Consider the following 24,988-nt stretch of genomic DNA (forward strand, 5'->3'; position numbering starts at 1 on the left):
TTTAGAATAGACGAGAAGTCGGGTGACTGTGCTGTGTATCATCTCCTGATTTATGTGCTGATTGAAGTGAATGACGGGAAAACACAGCGCTTATAATGCACATACTGGTATTGTGCACTACTGCTACCTTGCGGTCACTACAGAGAAAAGCTCGATTTGAAACACTGCAGCTTTTCTCAGTACTGATGCTAAAGATACCTCTGAGCGCAACACTATGATTTAATATGGTGACTTTGTTCATATTGTCTATTAACTTACTTACGTAAACATTAAAAATAATACAATTATAAATTCATTCATTTTTAGCTACGTTTTGATTCTGGTCGGAGTCGTGGTGGGTCAGGGCAAAGTGTCAATTTATTGCATGCTGTAAAACTGACTTTTTTACTGACTAAAATTAGACCTACTAGATTGGAAGATTTTTGGGAGTTAAAACCCCACGTTGCTGTGCTGCAACCACTTTACCAGCTGTATGATTATGCTTAGTGTGTTGTTCTGTTCAATTTTCTTATTTTTTAATTCATTCGTTAATTTCAGTAATTGCTTTATATTTTTGTTTTATTCATTTTCTCCACTTTTTCTCCCTACTTTTAGTGTATCCAATTACCAATTGCATTATGCTTCCTCTCTAATGATGCTGATCCCCGTCCTGGTTGAGGAGAGCCGAAACTGACACACGCCCCCTCTGACACGTGTGCAGTAGCCGAATGCATCTTTTCACCTGCACGAGGCAAGTTCATATGCAGATCAGCTTTGTGCATGGAGGGCCACACCCTGGTCAACGCATTGTCCCTCGACTCTGTGCAGGTGCTATCAATCAGCCAGTAGAAGTCATAATTGCATCTGTTATGAGGAATTCCCATCCGACTCCCACTCTGTATGAACAACAGACAATCGTTGTTCATGTAGGCACCCAGAGCTAAGTTTCGAACCGTCGAGTCAGCTCTGGTGTGCTCTGGTGTGTGTTTTACCGCTGTGCCACCTGAGTGCCCCTGTAAATGCTTTATACTGCTTGTTTCAAAGACACATTTGCTCAATGGGTAGCACTGACGCCTCACAGCAAGAAGGTCCTGGGTTTGATTCCCTGGTGGAGCAGTCCAGGTCCTTTCTGTGTGAAGCTTGCATGTTCTCCCAGTGACACAGTGACTATGTGTATTTCCTCCAGATGCTCACAGTCAACAGTCCAAAGACATGCAGCTAAGTCAACTGGAGATACTAAAAGTCTCCTAATTTACAGTCACATATTGAACAGTGTATGATAGCATTTCTGAATAAATGTTTTAGTGTAAACATTTGTAGAATTATAGTGGATGTTTCTCAAAATGTAAAAGATTCTGATCATATTCATTGCATTGAAAACATTAAATACTTCAGCTGCTCTATTTGTGCTGCTCTAAATTGTAGAATTTATTTAAAAAGATGCAACATTAATTATGATGACTAACCATGCTCAAAGTGTGTGTTAATGTGTCTTAGTAAAGTCACATTTCAAACGTTTGTACTTTACACAGAATAAACCAAGTAGGCTGCTTGGCCTATACATAAATTCATGACATTTATTCATGTTTGATTTTTGTACACACTGAAGACATCTGCACTTATCTGCAGTATTTGGGATAACACCTACATGTGAACTCTACCTGGACGTAAAGATACAGTGTTTACATTTTGAAGTCCACATGCGTACAAGATTTTTGTAGTTCACAACAGCTTCTGTCAACCTTTTTTAGTTTAGATACTGGTATAAATGATGATTGTGAATCAAGTATTTACAGCATTTATTGACTGAGAACTGTGATTGATTGACAACCCTGCTGATCTTAAAAATGGGGTTTGCTAAATGATTATAGCTGAAAGAACATTTAGATAGAAGAAAACATTGTTTTCTTAGTTGTAAGAAAATATTTGTGAACCCAATGAAAAAAAGACTTTCCTTCTAGACTGGAATAATATATAAACCTCTTGGCTGATACATTTTCCAAAGGAAAGCTTTTTCAGTGAATAAAATTGTGGTTTTAAAGGTGTTCTCATCTTTTGAAAAGCAAACAGAATCCAAATATAGCTTTGCATTCTTTCAACAGGACATTATTATTGTTATTGGCCTAAAGCATCCTTGTGACTGGTCACTAAAACACTGCGATATAAAAACTTCTTTCTGCTAAACCTAAGTGTTTGAGTGAGGTACAATCCAATACAATAAAACTGTTCAGAAAGAACGTTAGCTGTACTATGGCATTGCCCAAATCTCAAATGAGTACAAATTTAAATTACTGATCACTAAATAGGTTGCATAACCCACTATACATGGGCCATATGTAGGGCAGCTAAGTAGAGAGGGAGGAGTAATTTAGGATTAACCCTGTGTAAACGAAACCACGTGATCCTCCTAAGGTGAGTTCTCAGGTGGGCGTTTAACCCTACGACTGTGCTTACCTGAGTTCTTAAGGGCTTCTGAATCAAAGCTTCCTTTGAGCCTCGTAAACCTAGTGGTACTAAAAGCTGTTTTAATTATTATTTTAATATTTCATGGCTTCTCCTCTTAAAGCAGGCTTCCACAGACAGGAGGTCCAGAAAACTTCATGGGAAATACCGGACCGATACACTACGCTAATACCCGTCGGCTCCGGGGCGTATGGGACAGTGTGGTAAGAGCACTGTTTTTAATTGTACTGTGGGGAGTTTGTGAAGTTGACGTGTTGATTTTGTTATTTATACAGCATGCAGTTATTAGACTTTAAAATGATGTAAAATTTATGAAATTAATGTGTGGTACTATGTTGTCTTAAATTCAGGTGGAATCTGACATTTTTTATATGACCCTGTTAAATAGGACTTTTAATCCATAGCTCTACTGACTCAATGATTCCTAAACCCTAAGTCTATATATGCAATTGTTACATTATAGAAAACGTGGGTGAAAATGTTGTCTCCATAGACTTTGCTTAGAAGAATACACCTAGGCTACACACATTCATCCAGTTTTCCTCCTACATCTGGGATTGTTTTTTATTTACTTGAAGGTAAAGTAAACAGTTTAGACTCATTTTATTGAGGAAATGTAATGCTTAAAGTCAAACATTTTGTTTTTCAAAACAAACCTAAACTGCCATGCATGTTATATTGCATACCCGAGGCAAGTTAGACCAAGTTGAAGAACCAAATGTAGCTAGAAAAGTTAAATTCAGGTGGAATCTGACATTTTAATATGGCTCTATTACATATGATACATTGTCACTGCCCAGAACATTCAATAACACAGGGTAAGTAAAAGTCTTGGACACAAAACTGAAATTTGGCTTTTAATCCAACATAGTAAACATAGCCTTACTGACTTAGTGATTCCTAAACCCTAAATCTATATATGCAATTATTACATTATAGTAAACATGTGGGTGAAAATGTTGTCTCCATGGACTATTCTTAGTAGAATACACAGCCCTAGGCTACAAACACTGATCCAGTTTTCCTTGTGTATTTGGGAGCTGTCTTTATTTACTTGAAGGTAAAGTTTAGACTCATTTTTATTGAGGAAGTGTATTGCTAAAAGTCTAACATTTTGTTTTTAAAAACTAAACTGCCATTCATGCATACCAGAGGCAAAAAAAAATTTTTGAACTAAAAAATGTTACATTCAGGGTAAATTCAGTTAAATTCTGACATTTTTTGATTTGGCTACTATTAAATATGATAAGTTGTTATTGCCCATTCAATAACACAGGGTAAGTAAAAATCTTGGACACAAAACTGGAATTGGGCTTTTAATCCAACAGAGTAAATATAGCCTTACTGATTTAATGATTCCTAAACCCTAAATCTATTTTTGCAATTATTACATCATAGTAAAAGTGCTTACTAGGCTACAAGGCTACACACCCAATTTTCCTCCTACATTTGGGATTATTCTTTAAATAGTTTAGACACTGTGTGTTGAAAAAATATAATGCTAAAAGTCCAACATTTTGTTTTAAAAACTAAACTGCCATGCATATTATGTTGCATACCAGAGGCAAGTTAGAGCAAGTTGAGGAACTAAATGTAGCTCCAAAAACATTACCACAAGGTTTACTGCCCACTGTCCATTCTTAGACATTATTTACTGACTCTTTGCTGTGTGTCCATAACAACAATATATTCACTCTATAGTGCACCAGTAGTTAGGAAGTTATATAATTTTTGAAGATATTCTAAAGTCTAACAGAAAAGCAGATTAAGAATAGATTGTATAGCACACTCATAAATCTCAATGCAGTTGTGGTCAGTGCCCAAATGTAACCTAGAGCATACAGAACAATTATAATACACTTTACTATTAGTAGATAAGGAATTAGTACCCTGGGTTTCGCGAACCAAAAAATGGTCTCAGAGAACAATAATAATAATTAAATAAACAAATTTTAACAGCCACATAAACACAAAATGAACTCGTACACGAACACTCATTGTACAGGCTTTACATTTACAGCATTTAGCAGATGCCTTTATCCAAAGTGACTTACATTACAGTTGCAGTATACAGTCTGAGCAATTGAGTGTTAAGGGCCTTGCTCAAGGGCCCAACAGCAGCCTGGCAGTGGTGGGGCTTGAACCAGCGACCTTCTGATTAGTAGTCCAGTACCTTAACCACTAGGCTATGACTTGGGTGGAACACACCCAAAATACTTTATTACCATGTTATTATAACATTCCAAGATTTTCACAATAAACAAGTAATAAATGTACACTAGTATTTGGACACCCTTTTTAATTATGTTCATTTGTTTCACTCTCACACATTGACAATAGGTGTATAAAATCAACTATATGAAATAAACAATATGCTTTCAACTTTTCAAAAACACTAAGAATAATCCCTTTCCCTGTGCACAAAAGTGAGTTCGAAAAAGACATATGTTTTATCAAGTTTGGTGTGAAGGAGATTCAGTGGCTGTCACAGAGCCCTGACCCTGCAAACCACTGAACACCTTTGGAATTAATTTTTTCACAATTTTCCTCCCAATCTAGTCGTATCCAATTACCCAATTGCATTATGCTTCCTCTCTACTGATGCTGATCTTCACTTCTGATTAAGGAGAGCGAGACTGACCCCCCCCCCCCCCCCCCCCCCCCCGACATGAGTGCAGTAGCTGACTGCATCTTTTTACCTACACGAGGCGAGTTTATATGTGGATCAGCTTTGTGTATGGAGAGCCACACCCTGGTCAACACATTATCCCTCGACTCTATGCAAGCGCCATCAATCAGCCAGCAGAGGTTGTAATTGCATCAGTTATGAGGTCCCTATCCGGCTTCCCATCCTGTATGAACAACAGCCAGTCGCTGTTTATGTAGCCGCCCAGCCCAGCTGGATGACAGAGCTGAGTTTTGAACAGATGAGTTTGAAATGTCAGCTCTGGTGTGCTAGCGTGTTTTACAACAGTTCTGATGCCACAAATTCCCATAGACACATGCCAAAATCGTGTGAACATTATAGCTGTTGTAGCTGCAAATGGTGGGATCTATAATAATGCCAAGGGTAGGGATGTCCAACAAAATTATGCTCTGGTGTCCACATACTATTGGCCATAAAGTGTAATAATAAATGTTGTTTTTTTCTGTCATTGAATAATTATACTCACTTAAAAAAGTCCTAAAAACTTAAAACTAATTCTATCGTTCTTTAATTTATATAGATGATTTTAGTTGGATTACTGACCATCTGACCATTCGGACAAATACACTGTAGCATTAGATGACAGATTTTTTTCCAGACTTATGAAAGACCAATAAAGAGATAAGAGGTATGTGTTCCAATCATTTAGTCACAAAAGGAGCCTATACAGCAATCATTAAAATCTTAAGACTGCTAACACACACACACACACACAAACACACAAACACACACATTCTTAACAGATGTAATCATTTTACTTCAACTGTATGTTTACACTGCAGGTAAAATTCTTCCAAAGCTAAAGTTTATCCTCCATTGTAATACAGAGTTATATTTTTTTAATCTAAATGTATGTTAATAAATGGTATTTAAATCTAATACAAACTCAGCCTTACTCATGTAATAACGATCATTATGTAGACAGTGCTAAAGGGGATCCAGAAAAGTTGTCTGACTAATTGTCTGGGGAAACAAATATTGTCTGGAGAGTGGAGTCCTGTTAATATACAGATATCAGATATCAATTTTATTGACACCCCCGCTCTCATATACAGTTTCTTACCCGGTCTCTATCTTCTGCACAAATTCCTGCTCACACTCACCTAAATCCAATCACATCTCCTAAGTGCTCTTTTTACTGTCAGGTTCAGTGCATCATTGAAATATTCCTGTAAATACCAGTGAATTTATCCTTCAATTCTATTTAGCGTCCTAATTTTATCCTGTGTACAGCTCTGCTATCGACCAGAAGACAAAGGAGAAGGTGGCTATCAAAAAGCTCTACAGACCGTTCCAGTCTTTGATTCACGCTAAGCGGGCCTACAGAGAACTCAGACTATTACGTCACATTCAACATGACAATGTAAGTCACAAACTTTAAATAAATTACATTTCGGAAAAAAAGTTGAGACATTTTGTAAAATGCAATAAAACAAGAATTGGTTTAACATTTGTTTAACTGAAAAAAGACTTTTTGACTTTAATGACTTTAAAAGGTCAACAAAAAAGGTTTGGACAGTGTCAAAAATAGGCCTCATTCAGCACACATTACAACAACGTAACGTTGATTGGCCTCCAGATCAGTCCAGAATTTTCTTATATTAAAAAAGTTTGGCAAATCATAGAGAATCAGACAATGGCAACTACAGTTTGTTGAATAGCTGAAGTCTTGTATCGAGCGTGAATGTGCAAAAGTCCACCTGCAAAACAGCAACAATTGGTATTCTCAATTCCAGGCATGTTGCAGGTATCAAGTTCTAAATTTGTTTATATTAACAAAATACAATTAAGTTGATCAATAAAAACATGTAACCAATGTATGTAAAACATGACATTATAAATAAGTTGTATTGTTGTCAGTTAAATAAAGGCTTAAGGGAATGTCCCACCTTTCAGACACTGACCTACTGACTGCATACATGCTTTCTCTTTTTCAGTATAGTTTAAGCTTTGTGTATATACGTACTGATTGCTAAAAGCCTCACTTCAGCAACTCTATTGCGTTCAATTCTGGACTTTGAGTATCTTAATGCTTGCTTTTTATTTTAAGATAATTGTCCTTCTTCATAAACCAATACAACTTAGCTTTAGTCCATGGACAGATGGCCTTAAGTTCCCCCTAAATTGTCATGACTGTGTGAAATATTAAGTGGTGTTATGAGAGTGCTCAGTGGTGCAGCTGTAAAGTGTGCACGTCCATATCACTGAGATCTGGGTTTGGAACCTCAGAAGTGCTATCAGCTAGACAGGCGTCTGCATGGACTTTATTGGCCAATGTCCAAGCGGGATGGATGGCTGACACAACCTTGCCATTGGGATAGTGAGGTGCACCTAGTGTTAGGGTGTTCCCAGTGCCGGTCCCAAGCCCATATAAAATAAGAAGGGTTGCATCAGGAAAGGCATCCAGCATAAAAACTGTGCCAAGTCTAGTATGCAGACCTGCTGTGGTGAATCCTAAATGCAGGAGCAACCAAAAGAAAAAAAGGGTGTTATGCATAATTTACAACAGACACTGTGGTACTCTAAGGCTGTTGGGATTTCACCAGTGAATGGTATAATGGCATTTAAAAAACAGCTCTATACTGTAAAGATTTTATACAGACATTAAATTACGTAAAACTACTTACATTCAAAATTTCTAATAAGAAACATTACATTGTTCCTATGTGAATTAACTGTATAGTGGTATATTGTGTATATAACAGTTGATTACTGAGAAAACAACAGCAGCAGTGTTATGTAAAAACACCGATGAATATCGTCTTTCCCTCTAACCAGACCTGAATTGTGTTTGGTAAATAGACCGATTCCTCTTTGTGTTTGTGGTGACGAGAAGAACTAATTCAAGAACCATATTTAGTCTCTCTCTCTCTCTCTCTCTCTCTCTCTCTCTCTCTCTCTCTCTCTCTCTCTCTCTCTCTCTCTCTCTCTTTCTCACTCTGTCTGTCTCTCTCTTGCTCTCTCACACACACACACATTCTTCAGTCTCTACACCCTTGTCTAACAAAACTGTACCAATGTCACTTACCTGATTACTTTCATATAAGACAAAGGCAATTAAAAAACCTATTGCAAAATAAAAGTCAAACAATTTAGGTCACAAAAATGTAAGCTGGATCAAAGTATACTAAAAATTGGACCAAGTCCAGAATGGCAAAACAATAAACTTATAAACAACAATAATGGTCTTAACCTGACATTCCTAATAGGACATTAGTTGGAAAATAATATACAACATAATAAAAATACAGTTCCACTTTTGCTACGGCTGAATTTAGAATTTTTTTTTTCCAAGAAATACACTGTAGAGTCACATTATTATGACCATGTCCTAGTTTCAACGGCTGTGGCAGCGTTATGGTCTGGGGAATGTTTTCGTGGCGTTTTCTGGGCCCACGCATCCATGTTGAAGGCAGTCTCAACTGGTATGAATCCATCCTTGCAGATCACGTACATCCATACATGCAGATTGTCTTCCCAGGGCTGGATGGCTAAAAATATTTAACACTGGTTAGAAGAGCATGACCAAGACTTCCAAGTACTATCCTGGCCCCCCAATTCCCCAGACTTGAACCCAGTTGAGCATCTGTGGGACTACCTGGCTCATTGTGTTGGCTCTGTGGATCCTCCCCAATGCACCCTCCAGCAGCTGTGGAATGCACTGCAGTCAGCATGGCTCCAGATACCTGTGACAGATACCAGGACCTTATTGAGTCACTCCCAGTCCGTCTAGCTGCTGTTCGTGCTGCACACGGTGGTTACTTTGGATATTAGCTGGTGGTCATAATAATGTGACTCGAAAGTGTATGTTCCCAGCAAGAAAGGATCTGCTACGACCAAAGCCACACTGATTGTGCTATATGTGCTGTATGAACATTTTTACTTAGCAGATGATTAGAAACCCACAATGCACTTTTATTTATTTTTCCTTAGAATTTGCAAAAAGTGTTTTAATCATTCAGTTACAGAGAAAAACACAGCTTTATTACTACTAGGTTATAAAAAGTAATAACATTCTTAGTCATTAACTGTCTTTGTTACTCATTTTGTATAATAAATAGGGACCTAAATCTGTGTCTTTTTCTCCAAAAGGTCATTTGCCTTCTGGACGTTTTTACTCCCGACACCTCCCTGGACAAATTCCAGACTTTGTAAGTAGCAAAATAAGCGGAAAACATTCCTGTGGAGAAATGTCTGCTTGTTATAACTTGAGTGTTTGTTGGGGGTGAGCTCAGCTGGAGGGGGTGATAGAAGTAAAGATAGAGAGAGATAGGCGGGGGTTGATGTATGTGTATGAGGTTGGAAATGCTATCTCTTGGCTACCTGAAAATATGATGGGATGTCCAACAAGCTTATAGACAGGTGTCCAAATGCTTCTGCCATGTAGTATATGACTACAGCCAATTTTATAGCAAGTGCACAGTCATGTTTCTGTTTAAGTATAGTTAAGGTATGTCTTTATACATTTATAGACAAAATTAAAGTAAAAGAAATTTAGACAGATGAGAAACACAAGGCATCTGTAATGCTAAACGTCATTATTTAAACAAGTGTCCTGCACACATCCACTTAAAAATCATTAAGAAACCTTAATTTATGAAAAGTTTGTGAGGTTAAAGGTCAGTTAAAATTTGTATAACACTTTTTATAAGCTCGATTTCCAGAAAAGTCTGTGCATAATCAAATAATAGATCTGGCTTACTCCGCCACTGACTTACATTAAGTGCAAACCTTCCTCAATAAAAGAGAGCAAAATGTTTCCTAACGCCTCATCCTTGACTTTACTAAGCCACAATATAAACACATTTAAATATAATGTATTTAACACAGCCAAAAAAGTTGGGTATATACAAAATAATATTGAAAATTTATAGAATATTGAAGTTACAGTGTTCTAAAACACAATAAGCAGGTGAATTGGTAACAGCTAAAGGAACAATGATTGGGTTTGAAAGGAGGATCCACCAAAGTCTAAGTCAGTGCAAGCAATGATGGGTCGTGACTTACCACTTTGTGCCAAACTTCATGAGAGAATTGTCAGTCAGTTTTTAAAGAACATTTCTCAATGTAATATTGCAAATAATTTAGGTCTTTCACCATCTACCTTACATAATATTGTGAAAAGATTCATGGAATTCAAAAACAACCCTGATGGCATTGCACAAGAAGCAGTCATAATACTGTTATAAATATAAAAATTCAACATGAAACTTTATTACACAAGAGAAAGCAGAACATCAATTCTATAGTCAAACACTGCCTGAGCTCATCTCAGATAAAGTGAAAGACAGTTAAAATATGTGCTGAGGTCAGATGTGTCCACACTTCACCTTGTTTTTGGATAAAAATGAGTTTTCTGTGCCCAAGATAAAAATGACCAACCAGACTGTTATCAGAGTATGATGCAAAAGCCAACATCTGTCAGGGTATGGGGGTGCATCAGTACCCATGGTATGGGTGACTTGCATATGTGTGAAGGTACCATTGACATATTCCAGAGATATATTCTGTCATCAAAGCAATGTCTTTTCCCGGGAATTTCATGATTATTAGCCTTATTATTAGACATATTAGCCTTTGCATATTGTTCACATACCATGTTGTGTGTTTGTGTGTGTGTGTATTTTACAGCTACTTGGTAATGCCCTTTGTGGCTCAGGATCTCAGTCACATAATGAAGAAGAGGATGCTTACGGAAAGAATCATAATCTATCTATTCTACCAAATACTAAGAGGATTAAAGGTCTGGATACTTTACTACTTTTCACCACCTGCCCATTTTTCTAGTTAAATTTGTTTTCAATAATTAGTAAAGGGCTTTAGTTTCATGTTGGTGCTAACAGAATTTTACATAATGCTGTTATATTGCTAATTTATTGGGTTATAAACCATTTTTTTAAAACGTAAGCCATTTTGTACATACATACATACATACATACATATGCTTTGTTGTAGTTAGAAGAGGATGGCACGGTGGCTCAGTGGGTAGCACTGTCGCCTCACAGCTAGAAGGTCCTGGGTTCAATCCCCAGGTGGGGTGGTCCGGGTCCTTTCTGTGTGGAGTTTGCATGTCCTCCCAGTGTCTGCGTGGGTTTTTTCCCACAGTTAAAAACATGCAAGTGAGGTGAATTGGAGATACTAATAAATTGTCCGTGACTGTGTTTGACATTCAATTTGTGAACTGATGAATCTTGTGTAACGAGTAGCTACTACATGAATGTAACCAAAGTGTGTAAAACATGAATTTAAAATGCTAATAAATAAATTGTAGTAAAAGCACTTGGGCTGACATGTTTGGACCCTCAAAGCTGTCAATCAGCCAGTTACTTCTACACGATTGTGCCTTCCTTTTTGAACATCATGCTTAAATGGCGCAATAAACCAACAAATGTATTCTTAAAAGCATATTTAAATGTGCATCTCATAGTACATGGAACTTTTTTAACATTTTGTATATCCATTAGCTCCATGAAATGTCAAAAAGCTTATTCAGCATTGTGCATTTTGCAGTGTCTTCACTTGCACTCCTGAGTCGGCTTTTTGACTTTTATTGCAGGTTTTATACAGTTAACTATAAAATATTACACTTTAATGTTTTTTTTATGTGACACAACAACTAAAATTACTTTTTAAATTATAATTTTAATAATTCTACTAAAATAATCATTTACAATCTATTACTTTATTAAAATAAAATTTAATGACATATCAGAGAGGAATTTACTGGATATTACTGTTAATTTAATTGATTTTCTAAATCTTTACCACAAGCACACTGCTTTACTGGGTTTTTGCTATCAACTAACAGCAAAAAACTTTTATTTTCAGTACATCCATTCTGCCGGGATCATTCATCGGGTATGTAGAACACACCTCCCAGCCTACATTTTCATTACTACAAATTGCACCTAAAATAATTTATTTCAATCCAATCATTCTCAGATTGTTTTATCTGGACTGCAGGCAGGCCTGTCAAGCACATGCCACACTGTGGTAGCACATAAAGAATGAGGTCTGGAATTATCTTATAATATAACTATTGACTTCCAAGGAAAAGACAATGCCTTAATGGTTTAAAGGCACTGTTTTGGTCAACATTATTGACGTACCTGAATATTAAGTACAATAAAAATAAAATAGTAAAATAGCTCCTGACATAAAGTGTTTAGTGAAACTGCTTGGATATATAAATGTACTGTATATGTTTGATATAAAAAAATAAACATGCATAAAATAAAACCTGAAATAAAAAAAATGCCAGGGAAAATGTTCAGTTTGAAACAAAGGACAAAATCACATAATTTAGACGTTAAATTCACATATTCTTACCTTGTTAGTGCTTACACATGCTTTTATTAGCCTGTAAATGGTGACTTTGATGCTTAAAAAGCCTAGTTTAAGTCCCTGTTCCTTGTTCAGTGGCAAAGAGAGCTATCTGAGCAGACCAAAAATGCTATTATCACCAAGCACAAGCAGTGTAGAGGGTACAAGACTATCTCCAAAGACCTTGGCTTTCTTTCTTCAACAGTTATCAAAAGGTTTGCTACTCATGGAACAGTCAAGAACCTTCCAGCATGTGGTTGAAAGAGAAAAATTGAGAAGATAACCCTGTGAAAGGTGGTTTGAAACCACATACAACATCCAAAGAACTTCAGGCTAAGCTGGAAACGTCATGGTTTCAACTGGTGCCATTCACCACACACTGTACAAAACTGGGCTCTATGAGTGAAGGCCAAGGAGGACCCCACTGTTTAAAGAAAGGCATAAAACAGTGTGACTTACATAGAAAATCCACAGTCCTTTTAAAAAACTGCTTTATGGACAGATTAAACCAAACTCTAAAGATAAAAACAGAAGATGAAATGTAGCCTATAAAAGAAAAGTGAACCATACCTACAGTGAAACGTGGTGGAGGTTCTGTTATGTGATGGGGCTGCCAACATTTGCTATTGTATGGAGTGCTTTAGTGCTCATGGCAAGGTTGACATGCGTGTGTGAAATTACCATAAATGTGGAAGCATATATTGGGATTTTAGAGAGACACATGCTGCCATCAAAGCAATATATTTTAATGATAAGTTCGTGGTTATTTCCATGACCTGGCTGCAGTCCAGATCTGTCTCTTTTTACAAATGTATGGTGCATCATGGAGAAAAGAATCAGACAACAGTGACCACATCATGTTGGGCAGCTGTGCAAAAATTCCAATGGGGGAATTACCAGCTGTAATGTACCATAATAATGTTTATAATGTATATTATGAGCTAGTATCTTATGAGATTAATTAGGCAGACATACACATATAAAATAAAAATGTATATAATAAATAAGCTAATATTCGTATAATTTTATACCTTTTATCAGGATCTAAAGCCAAGCAACCTTGCTGTTGATCAGAACTGTGAGTTAAAGGTAAATTTGTTACTGTGCAATAATACTGCTAAAAAACTTTAAGGGTAAGGGGTAATACAATTTAAAGAAAACATTAGCTAATGGCTTTTCTCTTTTTCTCTTATTCTTGGACATCCATCTTAATGACTGCACTAACACATAGATCTTGGACTTTGGATTGGCAAGACATGCAGAGATGGAGATGACAGGCTATGTTGTGACACGGTGGTACAGAGCCCCAGAGATCATTTTCAACTGGATGCATTATACTCAAAGAGGTGACCCCTGGTCCTTTAACCTTTGTTTCAGTTGTGGTACTATGTTACAAAGATATTGGTGGTCTAGTAATATCTCTAACATAGAAGATTCATATTCCACAGATAGTCAGTACCTTCATTGTACTCCATTCAAAGTGTCTGTGCTAATTTTAAGTAATGAAAGTTTAAACTTTATAGTAGAGCCAGTTTTGTGATGTTTACAAAAAAAGCTTTGATGATGGAGGAATTTCTTTTAGTCCAAATATTGTGGTCTAATAAATCATTTTACTTTTTCCACCTTTAATGTGACCTATAATCTGTACAATTCAATTGAAAAACAAACTGATAATAAACATAAAAGATTTACAAAAACATGGTTTAATAAATATGCACACCCTTAAACTAATACTTTGTTAAAGCACTTTTTGATATTATGACAGCATTTGGTCTTTTGGGGTAGAAGTCAATCAGCATGGCACATCTTGACTTGGCAATCTTCTTTCTCACAAAAGTGCTCCAAATCTGTCAGATTGTCAGGGCATATCCATGTCACCTCACATATTTTCAGTTGGATTCAGGTCTGGGCTCTGGCTGGGACATTCTAAAACTTTGATCTTCTGGTAAAGCTATTCTTTTGTTGATGTGGAAGTATGTTTTGGGTCATTTTTATGCTGAAAGATTAAATTCCTCTTCATATTCAGCCTTTTAGAGGATGACTAATATTTGGACGTGTTCATTATCATTACCTCCTTGACTGAATCCCCAGTACCAGATGAAGAAAACAGCCCCAAAGCATAATACCGCCACCACCATGCTTCACTGTGGATATAGTGTTCTGTTGGTGATGCACAGTGTTGTTTTTGCACCAAACATACCTTTTAAAATTAAGACCAAAAAGTTCAACCTTTGTCTAATCAGACCATAATACATTTTCCTCACATGCTTTTGCCGGGCCGAACTTGGAAGGTTTTTTTTTCCACATCACAAAATTCTATCATTTTAACAGAGGTGTCTAGACTTATAAAATAAAAACTCAAGCTTTAAAGTTGAGTCTGTCCAATGGTGAGCTCTTAATCTTAATTCTGACCTTTTTTGTGTATGCAGTTGACATATGGTCTGCTGGCTGCATCCTAGCTGAGATGATCACCGGGCAGGTACTTTTCCCTGGAAACGACAGTATCCTTTTTACCTTTGTTTTCACTTTGATTGTTCCATAAGCTAAATTTGATGTCCATTGTACCAATGTTCGATGGTATGTATTCCTTGACACTCTTGCATAGGTATGGACCAACTGACTATGATTCTTAATTTGACAGGAACACCACATTCATCACTGGTGCAGAAAATGCAGAGCAAAGACGTATGATTATTATTACATTTAATTATTAAACCTGTAATATATATTTTCAGAATGACTTTGTCATTATTGATTGTGTACCTTTGGTTGCACCTTAAATTAAATATACTCAACAAACATTTAACATTTATATGCTTACAGGCAAGGTCATATGTGCAGTCACTACCATTCCAGAAACAGAAAGATTTCAGAGAGGTTTTTCCCTCCATGGATTTAACTGGTATGTGTTGGTTCCAGTTGTTATTTTGTTATATAGACTCACTAAGCATTTTATTAGGTATGCTTATCTGGCTCAGACATTCATTGATTGTTTTGTAAGCCCCACCTACTATACAGATTAACTTTATGGACATGCAAATACTGACTGACTGTAGCTTATCTGGTTCTTTGTATATTTTATCACCCCCTCCTGCCCCATTAACTGAACTGGACCCTCATACGAACCCCACAGACTGGATGTTATTTGGCTGGTGGACCATTTGCAGCACTGCAATGACTTTAATGTAGTAATAACATGGTAGTGTGTGTAGTGTAAATACTGCAGTGCAGCAGTGTTTTTGGGATTTTTAAACACCTCAATGTCAATACTGGGAGGAGACTAGTGTTCCAAACGGATATATAAACCCAGCAGCATTCTGCAATCAGTAAGTGTTTTTGAGGATAAAAGTAGGTTTAAACAGTATTTTAAAATCCCAACAACTGTTGCACCTGATTTAATCATAGCAGAACAACATATCTTGTTAGTACCACTCTGTATCACCCGAGAAATCATCTGGTCAGTGGAGGTCCTGTGGTGGCCCCTTTCAACTGATAAATTGGATACAGCATGAGATAAGCTAGTAAAAAATCAATGAATATATAAATTAGATGGTGTACCTAATAAAGTGCTTAGTGAGTGTGTAAGCAGTGTGTATTCTGTGGTTAAACTGGCAGTTTTTCATTGAACACTTCATTCATGCAACTGGCCTTGTTGGTGTATCTTTAAAATGGCTAATTTACTTTGTAAACATTTGGTAGGCCAGCCACTCCTGTGAAGCTTCACCCCTGCTTAAGGTTTGGCAGGAGCAGTGGCTGCATGGCTGAGCTGGGGTCACAAGTCACAATCTTCCAATTATATCCCATATGCTATCCTTAATCCCACTTTCTTGCTCTCACTGTGGCTCAGTATAGTCCCAGAGCCTATGGGGCCAGTGATAGCTCAGTGGTTAAGGTACTGGACTAGTAAACGAAAGGTTGCCGGTTCAAGCCCCGCCACCACCAAGTTGCCACTGTTGGGTCCCTGAGCAAGACCCTTAACCCTCAATTGCTCATTGTGTTCAGCTCATTGTGTAAGTCGCTTTGGATAAAAGCGTCTGCTAAATGCTGAAAATGTAAAAGCCTTAGCAATGGCATTACAGTAACATTGTTTCACATCTGTATTTGAAGTTCTCTTTAGAATGTGGCATGATGTGCTGCTTTTCGAGGCCTGCTTTACATTGTTCACAGGTTCTATTTAACTGGGGTTTAGATTTGACAGGTCTGACAGTAATCATGCATGCATGTGACTAGTAACATTAAACCCAATTGTCAGTTGAAATTGGCTAACTGGTTGATTTAGTAGTTTAGGGGGCAAATACTTTTTTTTTCAGACGGGGCCAGGTAGGGCTAAACAGCATTTTTTTTTCTATTTCATTCATGCATTTTCTCCTATTTTCTCCCAATTTGGCATAGTCAATTTGTCTTCCACTGCTGGGGGATCCCTGATTGCAGTCGAGGTGGGTATATTGCTGCTCACGTCTCCTTCGACTCACATGCAGCCCTTAGCGAAACCCTTTTTCACCTATGCACGCAGCACAGGTGCCTCTCTATCTGCTAATCGGGGTCCTTACACAGTGTTTGAAGACCCCACCCACATAGTCCGGTCATCTCGCCCTAGCAGAGACGTGTCTGGCACTGGCAATTATGCCCACTAGATGCCCACTATTTAAAGTAGTTCTAAATATGGTACAGTAGTTAATTAAATAGTTCTAAATATTTATTATTTAAAATGTATATGCATTACTTGTTTACAGCACTGATGTACACTATGTTATTAGTCTGTGGTATTAACACTTTTTTTTTCCAAAAGTTCTGATCTTAATTATATCTTTATGTTTATAAATATATACTTTTTGTTTGTTATTGCTTGAAGATTTGTTTGCCCTTACTGTTACTGTACAGTTCTAGTAATGCAAAAAAGTGAAAATGCTTTCAAGTGGTAAAGAACAAAATGTCATGTGATTTATGTTATTTATTGTTTGTGCTCTAGAGGGTGCAACAACCATGTTCATGCTATTTGTTTTGCCCCATTTATGAATAGTGGGTGTAGTAGAACCTTCTCTGATGTGGTAAGGGTAGGCAAATACTGTTAGTTTGTAGGTGTGTGTTTAAATTAATAATGTGTGTATTTTGTGTGGAAAGCTGTGGATCTTCTGGAGAAGACTCTGATGTTGGACCCAGAAGTCAGACTTACGGCTAAAGATGGACTCTCTCACCCCTACCTCTCTGAGTTTCATGACCCAGAAAGCGAGCCTGACTCGCCCCCATATGACGACTCGTTTGAAAGTTTGGAGCTGGCTATCAGCGAGTGGAAAAGTGAGAGTAACAAAACACACACATGCACACGCACACCTTTCTTATAGCATTTATATTGATATACTTGGTGGTGATCTGGCAGTCTACCTGGAATTATACAGGCATTTTTATGTTTACTTTTCGGCATATAGCAGATGTTTTTATCCAAAGCGACTGACAGTATACAGTCTAAGCAATTGAGGGTTAAGGGCCTTGCTCAAGGGCCCAACAGTGGCAACCTGGTTGTGTTGGTGTTTGAACCGGCGATCCTCTGCTAGTCCAGTACCTTAGCCGCTACGCTACAACTGCCCTACATGTGGTTGTCACTAGAGACCCATCCTGGACACGAGCTGTGTCCAGCAATGGCATGGCTGTTTTATATTTTAACTGGTGCATTGACTTCAGCTTTATGAGCTCTTTTCGACATTTTCTGTCGATCATGTGAAAGAGATCTCTGCTCCATTTTCTTTAATTTCCTTTAAGATTAATAAAGTATCTATCTACTTTTATGTCTAGCTGTCAATATATCTATCTATCTATTTATTAAACAAGCAAGCACCTTTGTCATATATACATATACACATGTACAGCACAATGAAATTCTGCATATCCCAGCTTGTTTAGAAGCTGGGGTCAGAGCGCAGGGTCAGCCATTGTACAAAAGGTAAGGAGTAAATATAAATAAAAAAAAAAAGGGTTGCAAGGGGTCGTTTGATAATTTAACAGCTGATTATCTACGAACACGTGACATGATGGCGAGTCATCACTTTCGGCCTATGAAGACCCTTTATCTGACAGATGAAAGAATGTTTGAGATGAGCTTAGTAGAGGCCAGCAAGAGACATAATTACATGGACACACCCATATTGACTGCAAGTGTGACATGGCTGAAAGGAAGCCGTAATTCTTTCAACAACCAACAATGTAAATTAAACATCTTAAGAGGAAAACCAACAATCAGGGATGTTAAGTTTGCATTAGGTTTAAACCTTATGCAAACTTACGGTTTTACTTAATAAAACAGGGCCACAGTTTGATGTACAGTTGACAGGTTAGCTAGTGGTGTTCACAGACTAACAAGCAGGGAGATTGCTGACCTCAAGAAAAGCATCAAGTCATGCAACCTTAAACTTTATCACACAAAACACAACAGCTAAGTTCTCTGGGCCTGATTTTAGAGAGACATGAGTTGCTATCTAGAGGACTAAACTGTTGTATGTTCACCATTTTAGTATGTGTATGGGACAGTGTATGTTCTTGTTTCCAAGGAGTTGCACAAAAGTCATTGTACTTTAGACGGGCTGGGAGTGACTCAATAAGGTCCTGGTAGGTTGTCACAGGTATCTGGAGCCATGCTGACTGCAGTGCATCCCACAGCTGCTGGGGGGTGTGTGGGGGAGGATCCATAGAGCGAACACCACGAACGAGGTGGTTCCACAGATGCTCAATTGAGTTCAAGTCTGGGGAATTAGGGGGCCAGGGTAGTACTTGGAAGTCTTGGTCATGCTCTTCCAACCAATGTCGGACATTTCTAGCCATGTGACATGTCGCATTGTCTTGCTGGAAGATCCCATCTGACTCAGGGAAGACAATATTACCCATGGTACTTTTATTCATGATAGCTACGAGGGATATATCAGCCTATCGCACACCTTATATACCCATCAAGTCAGCTCACAAAACATGACTTCCCTCATAAGCTACAAGTTGCTGCTGTCGAAAGTAGGAAGTGGTCATAATTATGTGACTCGACTATGTATATTTAATGACAATATGAGCATTGATTTCATTCGTTCATTCACTATACAGGAACAGAAAACAAAGCATTACAGTGTCCTATTTATCAGATGTTTATATAACCACTTTGTAAATTAATAATACATTTATTTATATAGCGCTTTTCAAGATACTCAAAGACGCTTTACATAAGACAAATAATCAAAACAAATACGTACATACACCATACAAATCATAGTACAAAATCAAAATAGTACATCAACATCAACAATAATTAAGATAAAAACAAAGAGAGCAGCATAAGACAGTTCATTAAAAATTAGCTAAATTATGAGAGAGAACAACAAATATAGAACAATTTCTTAAAATTAGACAGAAACAGGACAGATTCACATGCAATCAGGAAACTGAAAACTTTACAAGTTTTAGGATCTAGGACTTCACATTTCTGTCGTGATCTAAGTATAAAAACTATTAAAAAGAATAGCAAAAATAAAAGCATTTATTTCGTGTTGTTACAAGTTAAATGCCACTCTGAATAGATGAGTTTTGAGAAGTGACTTGAATTTGGACAGGTCAGGACAATCTCGTAGGTGTTTGGGGAGAGCATTCCATAAAGATGGAGCAGCTATGGAAAAGGCCCTGTCACCCCAGGTCTGGTGCTTGGTCCTAGAGGGTATGGACAGTAGGTTAGCCTCAGAAGAGCGAAGGCTACGGGAGGGAATGTGCTGATGGAGCAGGTCGGTGAGGTAGGATGGGGCCTGATTATGGAGAGCTTTGTGAGTGAATAGAAGAATTTTGAATTGAATGCGTTGAGCAACGGGAAGCCAATGAAGTTTTTGGAGAACAGGTGTAATATGATCACGGGAGCGAGTATGAGTAAGGAGGCGAGCAGCTGAATTCTGGATATACTGAAGTTTTTTTAGGATTTTGTTAGATGTACCATAAAGGATGCTATTGCAATAATCAATTCTGGATGTAATAAAAGCATGAATCAAGGTTTCGGCGGCAGAAAAGGAGAGTGATGGACGTAGACGTGCTATGTTTTTTAGATGAAAGAAAGCAGTTTTGGTGATGTGATTTACATGGCGGTCAAAAGAGAGGTTGCTATCAAAAATTACACCAAGATTTCGGATGTTAGAAGACGGCGACAAAGTGTCATTATCAGTGGTAATTTGACATTTTTTTGTGGTTTTTGCCAGGGTTGTAGGACCTACGATGATCATATCAGATTTTTCACAGTTTAATTTGAGGAAATTAGCTTTCATCCACAATTTCATTTCAGTGATGCAATTTGTCAGAGTGGAGTGAAGTTCAGTATTAATGGATTTGGAGGAGATGTAAAGCTGAATATCATCAGCATAGCAGTGGAAATGTAAACCATGCCGACGTATGATGTCACCAAGGGGGAGCATATAAAGAATAAACAAAAGGGGACCTAACACTGAGCCTTGGGGAACGCCTTGGGACAGTGGAGCAATGGCAGAACTACAATTGTTGATATTAACAAACTGTTGTCTGTTTACGAGATATGACTTTATGAAATTAAGCATTAGTTTTCATGTTTCAAACCGTTTTTGAACAGTTTATATATTTAAGTGTGTTTAGTTGAATTTATTTACCCCACAGGACAAGGATAAAACAAGAAGTAATCAAACTGATACACCATCATACAGTGTATCACAAAAGTGAGTACACCCCTCACATTTCTGCAAATATTTGATTATATCTTTTCATGGGACAACACTATAGAAATAAAACTTGGATATAAGTTAGAGTAGTCAGTGTACAACTTGTATAGCAGTGTAGATTTACTGTCTTCTGAAAATAACTCAACACACAGCCATTAATGTCTAAATGGCTGGCAACATAAGTGAGTACACCCCACAGTGAACATGTCCAAATTGTGCCCAAAGTGTCAATATTTTGTGTGACCACCATTATTATCCAGCACTGCCTTAACCCTCCTGGGCATGGAATTCACCAGGGCTGCACAGGTTGCTACTGGAATCCTCTTTCACTCCTCCATGATGACATCACGGAGCTGGTGGATGTTAGACACCTTGAACTCCTCCACCTTCCACTTGAGGATGCGCCACAGGTGCTCAATTGGGTTTAGTCCATCACCTTTACCTTCAGCTTCCTCAGCAAGGCAGTTGTCATCTTGGAGGTTGTGTTTGGGGTCGTTATCCTGTTGGAAAACTGCCCAGTTTTCGAAGGGAGGGGATCATGCTCTGTTTCAGAATGTCACAGTACATGTTGGAATTTATGTTTCCCTCAATGAACTGCAGCTCCCCAGTGCCAGCAACACTCATGCAGCCCAAGACCATGATGCTACCACCACCATGCTTGACTGTAGGCAAGATACAGTTGTCTTGGTACTTCTCACCAGGGCGCCGCCACACATGCTGGACACCATCTGAGCCAAACAAGTTTATCTTGGTCTCGTCAGACCACAGGGCATTCCAGTAATCCATGTTCTTGGACTGCTTGTCTTCAGCAAACTGTTTGCGGGCTTTCTTCTGGGATGACGACCATGCAGACCGAGTTGATGCAGTGTGCGGCGTATGGTCTGAGCACTGACAGGCTGACCTCCCACGTCTTCAACCTCTGCAGCAATGCTGGCAGCACTCATGTGTCTATTTTTTAAAGCCAACCTCTGGATATGACGCCGAACACGTGGACTCAACTTCTTTGGTCGACCCTGGCGAAGCCTGTTCCGAGTGGAACCTGTCCTGGAAAACCGCTGTATGACCTTGGCCACCATGCTGTAGCTCAGTTTCAGGGTGTTAGCAATCTTCTTATAGCCCAGGCCATCTTTGTGGAGAGCAACAATTCTATTTCTCACATCCTCAGAGAGTTCTTTGCCATGAGGTGCCATGTTGAATATCCAGTGGCCAGTATGAGAGAATTGTACCCAAAACACCAAATGTAACAGCCCTGCTCCCCAGTCACACCTGGGACCTTGACACATGACACCAGGGAGGGACAACGACACATTTGGGCACAATTTGGACATGTTCACTGTGGGGTGTACTCACTTATGTTGCCAGCTATTTAGACATGAATGGCTGTGTGTTGAGTTATTTTCAGAAGACAGTAAATCTACACTGCTATACAAGTTGTACACTGACTACTCTAACTTATATCCAAGTTTTATTTCTATAGTGTTGTCCCATGAAAAGATATAATGAAATATTTGCAGAAATGTGAGGGGTGTACTCACTTTTGTGATACACTGTACATGACTGGTAAATGAATGATCATACTAAATTGTTATTCAAGTAAATAAGTAAAAATCATGTTAAATCAAAAATACCGTACATACAGTTAAGCCAGAAAGTCTGCACACTTCTTTCACCTTCTCCATGTTTTATTACGTTACAGACTAATTCTATAATAGATTGAATTCTTTTTTTGCCTCAAACATCTACACATAATCACCAATAATTTTGAAGTGAAAACAGGGTTTAGAAAATATGCTATTTTATTTTACTGACAAAAATAGTTTATTTAGGGGTGTACAGTACACACCCTTAGCCTAATACTTGGTTGATGCACCTTTGGTAGCAATTACAGCTTTAAGTTGTCTTGGGAAAGAAGCTATGAGCTTGGCACACTTGTTTCTGGACATTTTTGCCCATTCCTCTTGGCATGTCCTTGCAAGCTCTGTCAGGTTGAATGGGGAGCCTCGGTACACAGCCATTTTCAGGTTCTTCCACAGATGTTCGGATGGATTCAGGTCTGGACTCTGGCTGGGCCACTCAAGGACATTCACAGACTTTCTTGTCATGTTGGAAGGTAAACCTTCCAAACCCAGTCTGAGGTCCAGAGTGCTCTGGAGCAGGTTTTCTTCAACCTTATGTAGGCAGGTGTTGGCAATCCCCAATCATGTCCAATCAATTTTGTGTAGAATTTTGTGAAAAAAATGAACTCGATCTATAATAGAATGAGTCTGTAATGTAATATTAGTGCATATTAGTGGTGTTATGTGGTGTTTTATTTTATAAAAAAAACTGAAGTCAAGTTATTTAATAATTCTAGTAACAGCATAGATGTTAACTGGGCTAATATCTTACATTTTAAAACCTAAAACATGTCCATATCATGCCTCTTACTTTTCTTCACATCTTTTCTAGGTCTTATACATATGGAGATCATGACCTTTGACCCTGATAATCCCAGACAGACTGCAATGTAATACTTAACCAAAGCCGGAGTGGATTGTAATAAGGAGTTATACACAATTATGCATGCATGGGTTGTCACACATGACAGTTCATGTCTAGTGTGATTATGATAAGGAAAGTGAGACAAACACTGTGGGAATGTCATTGTATTTAACCAACGATCTTACTGATGTGTACTTGAGTTCTTCTGTTTGCTTTTGACTTTGTATTACAATAAATGATAACAGAACCTGGCATGTTTTAATTAATAAAGCATTGCAGATCAAAAAAACTGCAGATTAGCTGAAGAGATAAATAACCTTGCTTATAAACTAGAACATTAGTTGAAATAAACATGGCTGTATAAATGCTTTCATACAATGAAATGTGTTTTTCGTTTTTACTTGGAAAAACAATGACTACATAATACTCAAGCAATATACAGTAGCAATCAGAAATATTTAACCCCACCTAAAATAAGTATTTATAACTTTTTCGCATTATATACTGTATAGTCTTTTTCAGTTAAATGCTATAGCAAACAACCAAGGGAAGGAAAGTTTGTGTTATTCCAAACTTAGTACCTGTTTTACTAACCTAAAAACATACTAAACTACTAAATAATTCTAAATCTTATGTAATTACTTTATAGAAGCTTCTTTTTACTAAAATTTTATGAGCCACAGTAGTGTACAGGGAAGAAACAATTATCATTATTTTATATGGGAAACAAAAGAGAGCATTTCCAGACCGAGAAAATTACCTACCAAATCAAACCAAGTAACACATAAAACAAAATAATGATAATAATAATAATTAACATTAATTTCTGGCAGTATATGTGGCACCTATGGGCAGTAGTTTGCTACGAGAACTTTGTAGTGTACTGTTACCTGTAATTTATTGCGACTGCATGTAACATGATCTTCAGGTAATTCAGCAAACATGATGCACTGCTCAGCTGAAAGACATTTATTTAGACATCTTATACTTGAGTCTTGTGTTCTCACTTGTCTGTGATTCTTTAAAAAATATTGTTAAATGTTCTAAATACTAAACAAATACACACTTCAACCTACAGGGATACGGATGTAAAAGTTTGGCATACGTTTTGTTTGTCTGAAATGGTTCATTGCTTTGGGAATGTTGGTCTAAAACAGTTAGACCAGGGTTACTAAAGCTTGTTAAATGAGAAAGCTGGTGTAAATAACATGCTGTGGCCTTCACACCACCAGATCTAAATGCAACTAAACATATTTTGGACCACCATCATCAAATCCATCCCAAAAACTTATAAAATCAATGCTATACTGTAGTTGTTCCAGTGAGGTAATAC

At 37.7% G+C, this 24,988-nt stretch overlaps 1 protein-coding gene across 1 annotated transcript; it reads left to right on the forward strand.

Moving 5' to 3' along the window:
- The first annotated feature begins 2,526 nt into the window (after nucleotides 1–2,526).
- zgc:171775 (STKc_p38 domain-containing protein) lies at nucleotides 2,527–23,893 on the forward strand. Its single transcript, XM_063016124.1, has 12 exons — nucleotides 2,527–2,645; nucleotides 6,383–6,512; nucleotides 9,242–9,300; nucleotides 10,781–10,892; nucleotides 11,978–12,007; nucleotides 13,514–13,561; nucleotides 13,704–13,818; nucleotides 14,902–14,973; nucleotides 15,078–15,157; nucleotides 15,296–15,374; nucleotides 17,594–17,767; nucleotides 23,623–23,893. Exons 1-12 carry the CDS (start codon nucleotides 2,527–2,529, stop codon nucleotides 23,682–23,684), a joined length of 1,080 nt encoding a protein of 359 aa, XP_062872194.1. The 3' UTR covers nucleotides 23,685–23,893.
- The last annotated feature ends 1,095 nt before the right edge of the window (nucleotides 23,894–24,988 follow it).

The sequence above is a fragment of the Trichomycterus rosablanca genome, chromosome 19, assembly GCF_030014385.1.
Source record: "Trichomycterus rosablanca isolate fTriRos1 chromosome 19, fTriRos1.hap1, whole genome shotgun sequence".
Classification (NCBI taxonomy): Eukaryota; Metazoa; Chordata; class Actinopteri; order Siluriformes; family Trichomycteridae; genus Trichomycterus; species Trichomycterus rosablanca.

What these genes read in the sequence shown, in the direction of transcription:
- zgc:171775 (XM_063016124.1), top strand. Translation starts at nt 2,527, where the DNA reads ATGGCTTCTCCTCTTAAAGCAGGCTTCCACAGACAGGAGGTCCAGAAA. An exon ending in CTGGACAAATTCCAGACTTT is followed by an intron (nt 9,301 to 10,780) that starts GTAAGTAGCAAA and finishes TGTATTTTACAG; the next exon opens with CTACTTGGTAATGCCCTTTG. An exon ending in ACTTTTCCCTGGAAACGACA is followed by an intron (nt 14,974 to 15,077) that starts GTATCCTTTTTA and finishes ACTCTTGCATAG; the next exon opens with GTATGGACCAACTGACTATG.